This window comes from Brassica oleracea, chromosome C5, assembly GCF_000695525.1.
Source record: "Brassica oleracea var. oleracea cultivar TO1000 chromosome C5, BOL, whole genome shotgun sequence".
NCBI classification, from domain to species: domain Eukaryota; kingdom Viridiplantae; phylum Streptophyta; class Magnoliopsida; order Brassicales; family Brassicaceae; genus Brassica; species Brassica oleracea.
In genome coordinates, this window is record NC_027752.1 from 13,633,860 (window position 1) to 13,646,359 (window position 12,500).

Here is a 12,500-nt window from a genome sequence, read left to right on the forward strand (position 1 = left end):
CGCCGACATTTTGACGAAAGCGCTAGGCCGGATAGCATTTCAAACCATCATGTCCAAGTTGGGCGTAGTGAATCCACATGCTCCAACTTGAGGGGAGTATTGGAGGATATATAGAATATATGTGTTACGATAATTACGGACGTATTGATAAGTCCATATTCTTAGCTAAATAAGGACAAATCTCCTTGTTGAGATTGAGTTACGTTGTTGTATATATACTCAGCCATTGGCTCTCTAATAAACACACACGTTGAATAACACCAACCAAAATACAAGATATGTAAGTAGCACATTTAAATTTCCTCTTCGGTTCTTGGAACAAGTTTTTTCATGACTTATATTTCTATCCTCCTTTTTGGTAGCATCGATTTATTCAAAGATGTTGGACAAGTTGTTCATGTTCGACTTCTTGTAGACTGCGAGGGCAATCAAATCGGCGATGGCTATGTTGAGTTTGCATCTTCTAAAGAAGCAGAGCAGGTGAGAGCAGTGACTTGAATTATTTTAAGTAGTAATTTAAAAGTACCACCATTTGCTGATTTAGTCTTTTATACTGTAGGCGTTGCAAAAAAAGTATTTGCACGATCGAAGAATTTTTCCTTTTTTGGCTGAGAGATTTCCATACCTTCGGTTTCCCATGTAAATCAACACTAGCTGTAACTTATTACTACATTTTTTACCGTCATTACAGAAGACTAACATTATTATCATTATTTTTATTTTTGTTAATTAGGTATTGCATCGATCACCAAGTTTGGTAAGAGATTTAACTATATGTATTTAAATTGAATTTCTTGGTATGCATGTTGATCACATGGAATTTTGATCTTACAGGTACGAAGACTACCTTGCACGAGAAAACCGTTTGATCCAAGAAGATGAGGCTGTGGAGGAAGGTTTTGATGAAACTTGTGATTTTGCCGAGGAAGTAGCCTTAAGAAAAAATAGAATCTTTGTTTATAATCTCCCTCCCAGAATAAGAAAAAATAATCGGTAAGTAGTACCACTTTGAATTACCTTTTGAGCAAGCTTTTCATTACTGATATTTTGCCCGCCACATTTACACAGCATCCTTTACTACAAAAATGTTGGAGAAGTTCGTCGTGTTCGTCTTGTTGTAAACCGCGAGGGTGAGCATGTGGGCTGTGCCTTTGTTGAGTTTGCTTCTGCTGAGGAAGCAAAGAAGGCGCTGATGCACGAGAGTAAAACTCTGATTATTCTTTCCGACGTGGTTGAGATGGCTCCATACCCTATCCAAGTAAATTGATTTATATTTTTCTCTAATTTTTTTTTGCTATGTATTTAATTTCCTTACATAAGACTAATGCTATTTGCCTTGTTGATTACGTACATCCTCGCAGAGACCCTCTGGTAAGGGATTTTACTATTTGCCTTTTGAGTCCTTTGGGTTAAGCTTTTTTTTTGGTATATATGTTGTGATAACAAGTTTTTTCTATATTCCAGGAATGAAGAATACCTTGAACCATTAAGCCTTCCGATAAAAGAAGATTATTTGGGGAAACAGGAGGTAACTAAGTTATTCTGCGGTAAGAAGAAAACCTTCTCTGAAGATGACTGATAGAAGAAGATAAAGTTATTTGTGTGAATCTATTTTAAAGTATTGCCTAACCTGTGATGTTTTGTTAAGTCCAATCTTTCGTATCTTTTACCAAAGTGAAAAAGACTAGTGGTAGAATCATTTAGATTAGTAGTTTAATGGCTTCTTAGTCTTAGATTATCTAAAGCACATTTGCTATCTATACTATAAAATATATACTTTACGAACTATTGTACAAACATGTACGAAATATCTCTATGTGAAGATTAGATTTTGAAATCATAAAATCTGGTTCAATGACTGAACAATCTAAGTATACATGTGAAATATCGTGAAACTCAAATACACCATTGTTTATTAAGTTTTCAGCAAACACAAATAACCGAATTCCAATCGGGTTAACTCAACAACACGATATATAGAAAGTTGTGCTTAATTTACTAGAGAAAATATCATCGATCTTTCTTCTCATTTTATTGCCAGGACTCGTACTATCTAGGGTGGTAAGAGTAAAAAGGCTTGATAATAAAAGCTACGAAGATGTCTATCGCTTCTTTTGTCAAAACATCTCCCATAAAGAACTTTATTTTGAGGATGAGTGATCTTTAAAAATGAAAATTAAAAGATGAGATTGTCTAATACAAAACCTTAGATAAATGTTTGAATTTTTTGTATATTATATTTTAACAATAATTATTTATAAGTACTATATTTTTATAACTAAATAATAAAAATGTAAAACACAATATTTGTTGATGTGCCTTGAATTTAGATATTACATCTAGTCGATAGATTTTACATCATGTACATCATATTTACTTGACTAATTTAAGCAAATGATCAAGTTGGATTATGGATGACATTTGCCATGAAGAAGAATTTGGTTTGAAGAAGTCATAAAATGATTTGATTGTGGATTGACTTGAGATGGTGGATGTGTTACATTGTTTTTAGTCTGATGCAAATCTTTTGATGTCATGTAAGATTATGAGGTTGATTATTTTCAGTTTCTAGATTAGTTTTTGGTTTTTGTTTCTTCAGAAACCATTTTATATCCAATCAAATTTTGATTCCCTAAATATTAGGAAATTAGTTTTGCAAAAAAACTTGTTTTATAGCCAATCAAGATTTTGACAAAAAGCTTTCCTATAAAATGGGGAAACTGATTTTTAGATGTTAATTTCAAAGAAAAACCAAAAGCTATGTTTTGGTGGTATTGTAAAAAGTGTACGACTACTCATATATATTTTATCTTTTTCTTTTTGAACAACTCATATATATTTTATCTTTTTTTAAAAAAATATCAACACAAAATACATGATAATTAAACGATATACTAACTTTTTTTGCAAAATACAGGACCATTATATATATACTCTCTAACTTTTTGTTTTAGTAATTTTATTTTATTATATATTTTTCAATATGGACTATTTTGCTAATTTCCCCTTTAATAATCATATCTGTAAAATAAATTTAGATATTTATGTATAATATTAACTAACTGTAAACTAATTGTAAACAATTAGTTATTAAAGTCTATAAATAGAGTTACTGAATAATTTTAATAATTATTAGACACATTAAACAATAACTAAAAATTGTAAAAACATAAAATTTAATTTAATAAAACATTATAGTAATTTTGAAAAACAAAAAAGTTGCCATTCAAGTTTTAAAATTAAAAAAAAATAGATGTTTTTATGATTTATATTTTAGTATAATGTAAGATTTTTTAAAATGTAGTAATTAAAAATATGTTGATGTATTTTTATATTTTAAATCAAATTTAATAGTAACTTCTACATATTTTATTGCTAGTTTGTTGTATTGCTTTAAAGTAATTCATTAGTTATTTTTCGGAAAACTAAAAATATAATAAAATCCAAAACCAAAAATCAAAATCTAAAAACCAAAACCTAAGAACTAAAGCTGAATATAAAAATCTAAAACCCAAAATCTAAAAATCTAAAAACAAAAAAAATATTAAAACAATCATTATCACCTATGTCACAATGATATATGATGTTATGCATCTTTGTGATGATAAAGATACAATGATGTCAATCATTTCACACCATAACATCAACATATTATTGTTTTATGGTTTAATTATCATACAAATGTGAAAAGAGTATTTTTTAAATTAAAAACACCATCCAACTTTGATCAAAAAAAAAAAAAAAAACACCATCCAACAAAACTTATCAACACCACCCATAACAGTAAGAGAGAGACTGAAGTACTGAACCATCTGTTGTGAGTATAAGCAGATTCACTTTCTGAGCTGGCTTCACCTTCTTCAAACGACCTGAAAAAATTGGCAAGCTTCTGAGAGACAGTGAGTTGTGTCTCGTTCAATACATGTTCTTCACCTTTAAAATCATCATCCCCTTCATAAACAAAATGAATCCCATGCATCTTTAGCTCAACGCCTTGTTTGATTGGTGGTTCCCGTTTAACGACTTGTATGGTGTACCCATCTTTAAACGTCCAAATCATCGGATGCAAAGTTGAGTATCGGCAGATGTGGAGCTGATCATCACTTGTTCTTGGAACTCCAGAGAGGTGCAATGTGTGGGTGTATAAGGGTGAATCAAGTTTGAGAATTTGTGCTTGAACCTCCATCACATCAGGCAGCTGGTAGTCATCTATGCAGTCTTGGTTAAGAGCCACAACATCTGCCAGGATTACGCCTCTGAGCTCTCTGTTGGGTTGAGGTGAGAATGTGAGAGGGCCTTGTGAGAACCAGTCAGGGATTCTGTTCCCAGGTAAGCTCAGATTCACCATCTTTTTCAAAGAAGCCTGCAGTGAGAATTCAAAACATTCTAAGTTGTTAACAAAACCACCTGAGATGTTAAGGAGTTTGCAGAATCACCTTGGAAAGTCTTTTCTTGACTGCAACAGAGAACCTAGAGTTGCAGCCGCTCATGTATAATCTTTTCAGAGCCTTCAAGTGCTCTAGGCCTGGAACATCATCCACTTTCCCACAGTTTGTGAGATTGAGCTCATCCAAGATCTGCAGCTTTGAAAGGTCGGATATACTCTCCAATGAAAAGCAGTTTGCCAGGTTAAGCCTCTCCAGTTTCCAAGGAAGAGGAGGAACACACTTCAGCTCTTGGCAGTCATACAATGTAAATACTTTAAGATTCCATAACCCCTCAAGACTAGATGGAAGACTGTGAAAATAGTTATTCCCCAGTTCTAGTATCTTGAGAGATGAAAGGTTCCCAAGATCATCAGGGACTTTACCCCATATCCCCCAACCTCTAGCATCTATCTCCTCAAGTGACAAGAGGTTTGAGAAAGAGTTTGGTACTTCAACAAAAGTAGGTTCTTCACTTGTACCTGGAGAACTTCTAAAGAGAGGCTTCTTCAGTATCTTCAATACCCTTAGATTCGAGAGGTTTCCAAAACTTTCTGGCAGCTCTACCACCGAAGTTTCCTTCATGTACAGACCGTGAAGCGATTTCAAGTCTCCAAATGATTCAGGAAGCCTCTTGATCATTTTACAGTTGTTCATTCGGAGTGAGACTAGGTTTTCAAGCTTGCCAAAAGTTTCAGGCAGTTTCTCAATGTTAGAGCCTGCAAGGAACAAGCTATGGAGTGTGTCCATGTTTCCTATTGATTCAGGCAGAACCTTCAGAGACTTGCAGTTCCTCAACCCAAGTTTTTGAATAAAGTGCAAGTCACCAATCTCTGCTGGTAGAGTCTCAATTGGTGTCCAATCCAACTCAAGTTCGAGAAGAGAGTTTAATCCACCGATGGAACTTGGAACATGCTTCAAAAGTTTACATCCTCCTGCTGAAAAGTCAGTCAAACATGGCAGTGAGCCTAGGCTTAGAGGCAGCTCCTCCACTGCACTTCCGTAGATGAATAGTTTCTTCAATGATTTGAGCTCCTTAATAGTGTCAGGTATCTTAGAAAGGGATGCACAGTGCATCAAACTCAGCTTCTGGAGATTTTTTAAACTTCCAATAGAACTCGGAAGATTTTGCAGTGAAGTGCTACTCAGATCTAGTTCTTCCAGTGATGTCAATGTTCCTATGCACATAGGAAGCTCTTGAATAGATCTGCAGCTCTTTAGGCTAAGCTTTTGAAGATTTTCGAGGCGAAAAATAGAGCCTGGTAACTCCTTTATCCCTGTTTCATCAAGGAAAAGCTCTTTCAAACATGGCATGAAACCAATGTTTTCTGGTAAGACACTCAGATTTGAACAGCCAGAGAGGTAAAGCTTTTCAAGACTCTTCAGTCCAGAAACATCCATAAGAAACTCAGTGAGGTTTGGACAGTTTCTGAAATCCAGGTGAAGTAATGTTCCCAAATTACCAACTGAACTTGGAACTTCCACCAGACGCATGCATCGTTCAAAGACAAGCTTCTCTAAGGACTTATGGTTTGATAAATCAGGAACGGCTTCTAAGCTGTGACAACCACGCAAGTTTACAACCTTCAAGTTTCTATCCACCTGAAAGAAGTTTCTTAACAGTGAGACTTTGACTCAAACTACAGTAGAAACTTTATAAATCAATAAACACGTTAAATTAATACTCAAACTACAGTAGAAGCTTACCCCTTCGATGTGCAAACTCTGGATGCGTCTTATTGCACTCTCTGCAAGATCAAGAACAGCAAGTTGCCGAGCAAGAAGATTCAGTGGTACCTCCTTTAATGGACAGCCTCTCCACTGTATCCACTTGAGTTCAGATGGAAGACGTTCAAGATTCCCTGCCAGCTCCACATGATTAATCTGAAGGAGTCTCAACTTTGTCATTGGTACAAAAGGCTCTACAGGAATGGTGATCTCAGAGCTTCTTGGCTTTTCCTCTGCTGGAAATCCTACAAACTTATTCTTCAGGTAACTAAACACAGCTCTGATGCCTGGATTGTCATGTAGATTCCCCAACGCAATGTTCTCTGCACTTGGATCCGTTGCTAACTTCTTTTTAAAGTCAAGTACAATTCCTTGGATGGATGATGTTCCCTATCATCCATTACAGAACAAACATGAGAATGCAAATTATATATAATTGTAGATTTAAATAAACTACCTTCATATTGTTCAATACAGTCATGATTTCAGCACGGTCCCAGAGTCTACTCCGCATTCTAGCATCCCCAGGGGTTTCTTTAAGGTCTAACTGCCTTCCCATGTCTCGAATCTGATCATGCATCCAAAGATTCTCGTCTGACAAGAACTTAACAAGAGACTTCTGTCTGAGGACACTGAGAGCAGCCTCGGCGTTAAACCCACAACCATTCAGTACGTCGACGATTTCTTCTTTCGTTATCTGCATTTTAAGAAAGAGACAAGCAATATCCAGGAACACATTCTTCTCTTCATCGTCTAAAGAATCAAAACTCAGCTTCAGAACATCCTGAAGATTGCCTGGTTGAGTGTTTTTGAGCTTCTCTAGCTGATTTTGCCATTCTTTTGCCTCCTTCTTGTCATACAAAAGAGATCCAAACACTTCAAGTGCTAGTGGTAATAGTCCTGATATCTTGACAATCTTCTTGGACAGCTCTAGTAAACTCTCTGTTGGTTTTTCTTTCCTCAGTGAATGATAACTAAACAGCTTCAAGGCCTGCCCCTCATTCAAGCACCTGACTTCATACTTTTGCTTCACTAAGACCTTACTCAGAATATCTTCATCTCTTGTAGTGATGACTATAAGACTTCCTTCACTATACCAACTTCTTTCACCAACCAGCGCATCAACTTGGTCTACCTTATCAACATCATCTAAAACCACAAGAATCTTCTTCTCATAAACGCTCTGTCTTATCTTGTCTCTCCCTCGGTTAACATCTTCTATTTCAGGTAGCGAACGGAGAAGCCCCTTGATCAAACTCTTTTGTAGATTGAGTAAGCCGTCATGGTCTGATGATCTTTCTCTAACGTTTGAGATGAAAACTCTATGCTCGAAGTCTGCAACGATCGTGTTATAAAAGGCTTTTGCAAGGGTCGTCTTCCCAATACCACCCATACCGTGAAGCCCCAGGATTTGAACGTCAGAGGTGGATTTAACGTCGACCAGATTCATCAAGTAGTCGACACGTGGCTCCAAACCAACTGTGTATTCTCCAACGTTCTCTGGCGTATTGCTCACTTCGGATAAAACTCTCTTCACCAAAAGACCTATCATCTCATCATCAACAGAGTCTTCTCTGCCAAAATCCAAAAGAAAAACAAAAACATAAAATTTCAGACAAAGAGCATTCACATCCAAAAACACTATGTTTTTAAAATTGGTCTAGACAGTGTTCAAAACAATTTCTTAAAAATCTTTTTTATATGATTCAAATCGGTTTAAATCGACCTAAATTGGTTAAAGTCAGTACAAATTTATCTAATTTTTGCTATGTTTTATATATCTAACTTTATAATTCATCAAAATTATTTTATAACTAAATCCAAAAATTAAAATACCGTATAAAATGCAAATATATAATAAATCGATAATTTCACTGCGGCTCTAGGTTCCTAATAATTCTCCTAATTGCTAATCCAATTCTAGCAATTTTCTTGAACATCGCAAAAACATAACTCATCTTTGTAACGGAATCCTACTTGCAAACAAATCCCGAGAGGTTTCCGACCAAAGTCATAGCTTTTCTCCACCGCTGTATCTTCTCCTCCTTAAACCTTTTAGCATGTGCTTCAAAGTCCTTAGCGAAATGATCGTTCTGTTTACGGACATGCGAAGGATCAACCTCATAGAAGATGGGTATCATCGGGCGTTTCAGAGACGCTCGCAGATCGCAGAGGGTAGCTAGCTCGTCTAGGCACCAGTGCGAGTCAGCGTAGCGAGGGGATAAAACGACGACGGAGGCTGCAGAGTCTTCCATGGCTGCGACGAGGCTTGGATTGATCTCGTCGCCTCGTTGCATACCTTCGTCGTCGCGAAAGACGCGGACTTTCTCTTTTCGGTGGAGAGCGTCGTAGACGCGCTCGGTGATGGTGTGGCGCGTGTCTTCGCCTCGGAAGCTGAGGAAGACGTCGAACTTGAGTCTGTGCGGTTTGGTGATAACTTCGGTCTCCATTTCTCCGATCAACTCTGGCAGAAAGGTTGTTGGTGAAGTCAAGAGAGAAAACTTTCGGTGGAAGAGGGACCTAACTTTTGAGCTGTTTTGTTTTTTGAAGTTGTGATGCCATTTCTTTTATTCTTAGAGTGGGACAGAAGCTTAGCGTTGGCTGTGACCGTTTGTCGGTAGCGGAGACCAAAGTTAAGCGAAAATTGATTAATTAATAGTCTAGTCTCATGTTCAATTATGAGAAAGCCAGTCGAAAGACACTAGACGCATCAGAGGGTTTGGGACGTCAAGAAGTGATCTACTAGGTAGAGATTATTAGGCCCGGGAATTTTACCCAGACCCGAAGACCCGACTCGAGCGACCCGAAAAATCCCGACCCGATCCTTTTATCCTATTGGGACTTGTTGTGAAGGACCCGCGGGTCTTAGATCCGACACGACCCGAACCCGTGACCCGAGTGAGGTACCCAAAAATCTGAAACTTCTAGTATATATTAGGTATATATATGGATGTTTCAGTTTCTTTTTGGTATTATGGATATTTTTTAAGTTTCAAATTTTAGTTTTTGGGTATGGGTTTGGGTTTCGGATAAAAATTTAGATTTTCAAAAATATAATTGGAATAATCAGATAAAATTTCAGATATTTTTCATGTCATTTGAATCAGATTTTAGATAAAAAAATTCATATTTCTGAGTATTTAAATATTTTCATATATTTTCTACGTGTTTTAGGTATTTTTTTGGGTTGGATCCGACATGACCCGGACCAAACCCGATCCGTAACCGAACCGAATCCTAATCGACAAACTCTAATTACCCTATTGGGTCTAACTATCTAAGACCCAACCCGACCCGGACCCGAGAAGACCCGAACCGAGAATTTCAAATTACCCTATCAGGTCCTAAACTCTTAGACCCGAAGTGATACGCCCAAATTAGGGAAATGATCACTCAGTCGGACTAAGGGGATATGAACTCGCCAAAAGGGAGAACTGGTGGATTGAATGGTCACACAAGAGGGGCAGAAAGTCTCTTGATACTACCAGACTTCAGTTGTTGCTTTCCAACAAAAGAAGGATTTCCTCCAAGGGGATATGAACTCGCCAAAAGGGAGAACTGGTGGATTGAATGGTCACACAAGAGGGGCAGAAAGTCTCTTGATACTACCAGACTTCAGTTGTTGCTTTCCAACAAAAGAAGGATTTCCTCCAAGGGGATATGAACTCGCCAAAAGGGAGAACTGGTGGATTGAATGGTCACACAAGAGGGGCAGAAAGTCTCTTGATACTACCAGACTTCAGTTGTTGCTTTCCAACAAAAGAAGGATTTCCTCCAAGGGGATATGAACTCGCCAAAAGGGAGAACTGGTGGATTGAATGGTCACACAAGAGGGGCAGAAAGTCTCTTGATACTACCAGACTTCAGTTGTTGCTTTCCAACAAAAGAAGGATTTCCTCCAAGGGGATATGAACTCGCCAAAAGGGAGAACTGGTGGATTGAATGGTCACACAAGAGGGGCAGAAAGTCTCTTGATACTACCAGACTTCAGTTGTTGCTTTCCAACAAAAGAAGGATTTCTAAACGTTGCTTGATATAACGCATAAATCCAACGAAATAGAGATTGTTTACTTGGAGGAAACTCAACAAGAAACAAGAAGTGTTCTACAAAGAGATAAACTCATAAAAAGGGAAAAAATCATTGCTTTATTTCGTGGCTCTTAGGCCTTATTTATAGGATTACAAGTTGTAGAGATCTAAAGAAGAATGTTTTAAAAACAAGACATTGAAAATAGAAACAAAGAATTGACTAAATAAAGTCTTTGACTGAAACTTGGACTGCCTCTTGACATAGCAACGACCAGGACTTTGAAAAGTGAAGAATATGCTCCTGATATGGGCCAAGACATATCCCTTTGAGGCCTGGTTGAAATCCATCTTTTTTCTGTAACCAATTTTTATCGGTTTCTTCATTTGGCCCAAACAAGTCTGTCTTTGAATCTTTTTGAAAACCATCAAGCCCAATGCTTTCTTGGACATTTAGAACATGGATAATCACCTTTGGCATGATTGAATTGGTTGTTGGTTCATCAGAAAGAAGGTTAGCCATTTCCAGCTTCTCGGGTGGTCGAACCAGCTCGGAAGATTGAACCTGCTTGCTCAGCTTGTCAAAGTGAGTGTCAGTCCTGCTCAGCTCGTCCAGGATAGTGTCAGTCCAGCTCACTTGAGCATTCAGCTCATCCAAGATAGTGTCACTTTGATTTAGCTCGACCAGCTTGATCTGGGGCACATCACGAAGTCCCTCTTCAAAAGGATTTGACCTCAAATCCATTTCACTTGTTTCAAAAGGGAATGAATCAGACAAACATAATTTAAAATTCATGTAAAATTCTGAGAAGGAAATATTTTGAAAGAAACTTCCTGATTGTATAGATTGATCTCATGGTCTCCAATGTCAGGTTTGAAGCTGATTGGATCGGTTAGCCTCCAACTTAGGCAAGTGTAGAGCTGGTTTGGCCGGTTTTGGAGAATGGTTTTACATGAAACTCTAGGTTAAATTCTCACAAAACAGCATAAGAATTCAGATTGTAAACGAAGCTGAATACTAATCTCTTCTTCTCTACTGTTCTACATTAGTTGGTGAAAAGAATTTTGATAGGAGAGAGCGGTTACATACACTGTTTTCTTGAAAGTAGCAAAGGATGTTGAGTCATAGGAAATGAAAATGAGGAGATTGATTCTCAAGAAACATACCAAAAACACAGGATGATCCAAGATTTGAAGAAAGAAAAGAAGGGGACAGCTAGATCAACAATTAGTTTTGATGTTGGTGAGTTGTGACTTGTGACATGTCTTAGATGAGATGTATATATCAAAATCTATACCAATCATATGATGCAACATGTTGTCTAGTATTATATAAATATGCAGAGGAATAAGACTGAAGATGAAGATACGGGAGTCCTCATGTACCTGTAAACATAGCTAGAGATATGTCCGATTACATTCATAGCTCCCCTCCATCTTTCTATCTCCTCCTCGCCGAATCTTTTTGCGTGCTCTTCAAAGCCTTTTTCGAAAGGACTCTGTTTCCGAAAGTGCCATGGATCAACCTCGTAAAAGATGGGTAATATAGGATGACCCAGTGATGCTCTCAGATCGCAGAGCTTGGCTAATTCATCAAGGCACCAGCGAGACTTGGCATAGTCAGGGGATAAGATGACAATGAAAGCCACTGAATCCTCTGAAAAGATTACTCAAAGAAGACTAGAATGGTTAAAGATTGAAGCTTTTGTTTCATTCATTTCGCTTAACGGCATTGTTACATGGATGTTTCTTATTTATACATAAACCATGACTGCCCTACTACAGAAGCCCTAGACAGGTGTCACCATCTCCTCTTCAGCAAGAGCATCGTAACGGTTCGATGTATCAATCATCCAGCTCGTCTTTTCCGTATGTACAGCATGCTCTCTGCTTTTGTCCTGTAGCAGTGGTGATGACCGTTGTTCTGGTTTTGCTTCTTGAGTGGGCTTTGATTCGGTAATGGGCTTCGTAATGGCTATCTCCTTGGGCTTCCACACTTGTTTGATTGAAGTCTGCTTCACTTGATCCATTTCATTGACAGCCCCCCTCAAACTTGGTGTCGGAGGAATTGTGACACCAAGTTTGGTGCGTAGCCGAGTGAAGGGAACCTGAGGTAGAGATTTAGTGAAGATGTCCGCTAGCTGCTGGCTTGAAGGAACATGCTTAACGACGAGAGCTCCTAGTGCTACTCGTTCTCGAACATAATGGTAATCAATTTCAAAATGTTTAGAACGACCATGAGACTTCGGATTTGCCGTGAGGTACACGGAAGACAAATTATCACAGTACAGCTCGGGTGTTTGATGAAGCGGAACCCCCAGT

The 12,500-nt window shown here is 37.7% G+C and overlaps 2 protein-coding genes across 2 annotated transcripts; one reads left to right on the top strand and one right to left on the bottom strand.

Moving 5' to 3' along the window:
• Positions 1-439: 439 nt before the first annotated feature.
• Positions 440-1,267, top strand: LOC106344561 (nucleolin-like). The gene is made up of 3 exons (XM_013783921.1): positions 440-480; positions 835-993; positions 1,069-1,267. Exons 1-3 carry the CDS (start codon positions 440-442, stop codon positions 1,265-1,267), a joined length of 399 nt encoding a protein of 132 aa, XP_013639375.1.
• A 2,390-nt stretch (positions 1,268-3,657) lies between these two features.
• On the bottom strand, positions 3,658-8,685 carry LOC106293160 (TMV resistance protein N-like). The gene is made up of 5 exons (XM_013728832.1): positions 8,130-8,685; positions 6,610-7,726; positions 6,132-6,542; positions 4,437-6,026; positions 3,658-4,363 (listed from the first exon to the last, which is right to left on the bottom strand). Exons 1-5 carry the CDS (start codon positions 8,600-8,602, stop codon positions 3,728-3,730), a joined length of 4,227 nt encoding a protein of 1,408 aa, XP_013584286.1. The 5' UTR covers positions 8,603-8,685; the 3' UTR covers positions 3,658-3,727.
• Between the last annotated feature and the right edge of the window lie 3,815 nt (positions 8,686-12,500).

What these genes read in the sequence shown, in the direction of transcription:
- LOC106344561 (XM_013783921.1), top strand. Translation starts at nt 440, where the DNA reads ATGGCTATGTTGAGTTTGCATCTTCTAAAGAAGCAGAGCAG. An exon ending in CTTCTAAAGAAGCAGAGCAG is followed by an intron (nt 481 to 834) that starts GTGAGAGCAGTG and finishes TTGATCTTACAG; the next exon opens with GTACGAAGACTACCTTGCAC. An exon ending in AGAATAAGAAAAAATAATCG is followed by an intron (nt 994 to 1,068) that starts GTAAGTAGTACC and finishes ACATTTACACAG; the next exon opens with CATCCTTTACTACAAAAATG.
- LOC106293160 (XM_013728832.1), bottom strand. Translation starts at nt 8,602, where the DNA reads ATGGAGACCGAAGTTATCACCAAACCGCACAGACTCAAGTTCGACGTC. An exon ending in CTCTCGGGATTTGTTTGCAA is followed by an intron (nt 7,727 to 8,129) that starts GTAGGATTCCGT and finishes GGATTTTGGCAG; the next exon opens with AGAAGACTCTGTTGATGATG. An exon ending in TCAAGAAAAGACTTTCCAAG is followed by an intron (nt 4,364 to 4,436) that starts GTGATTCTGCAA and finishes TTCTCACTGCAG; the next exon opens with GCTTCTTTGAAAAAGATGGT.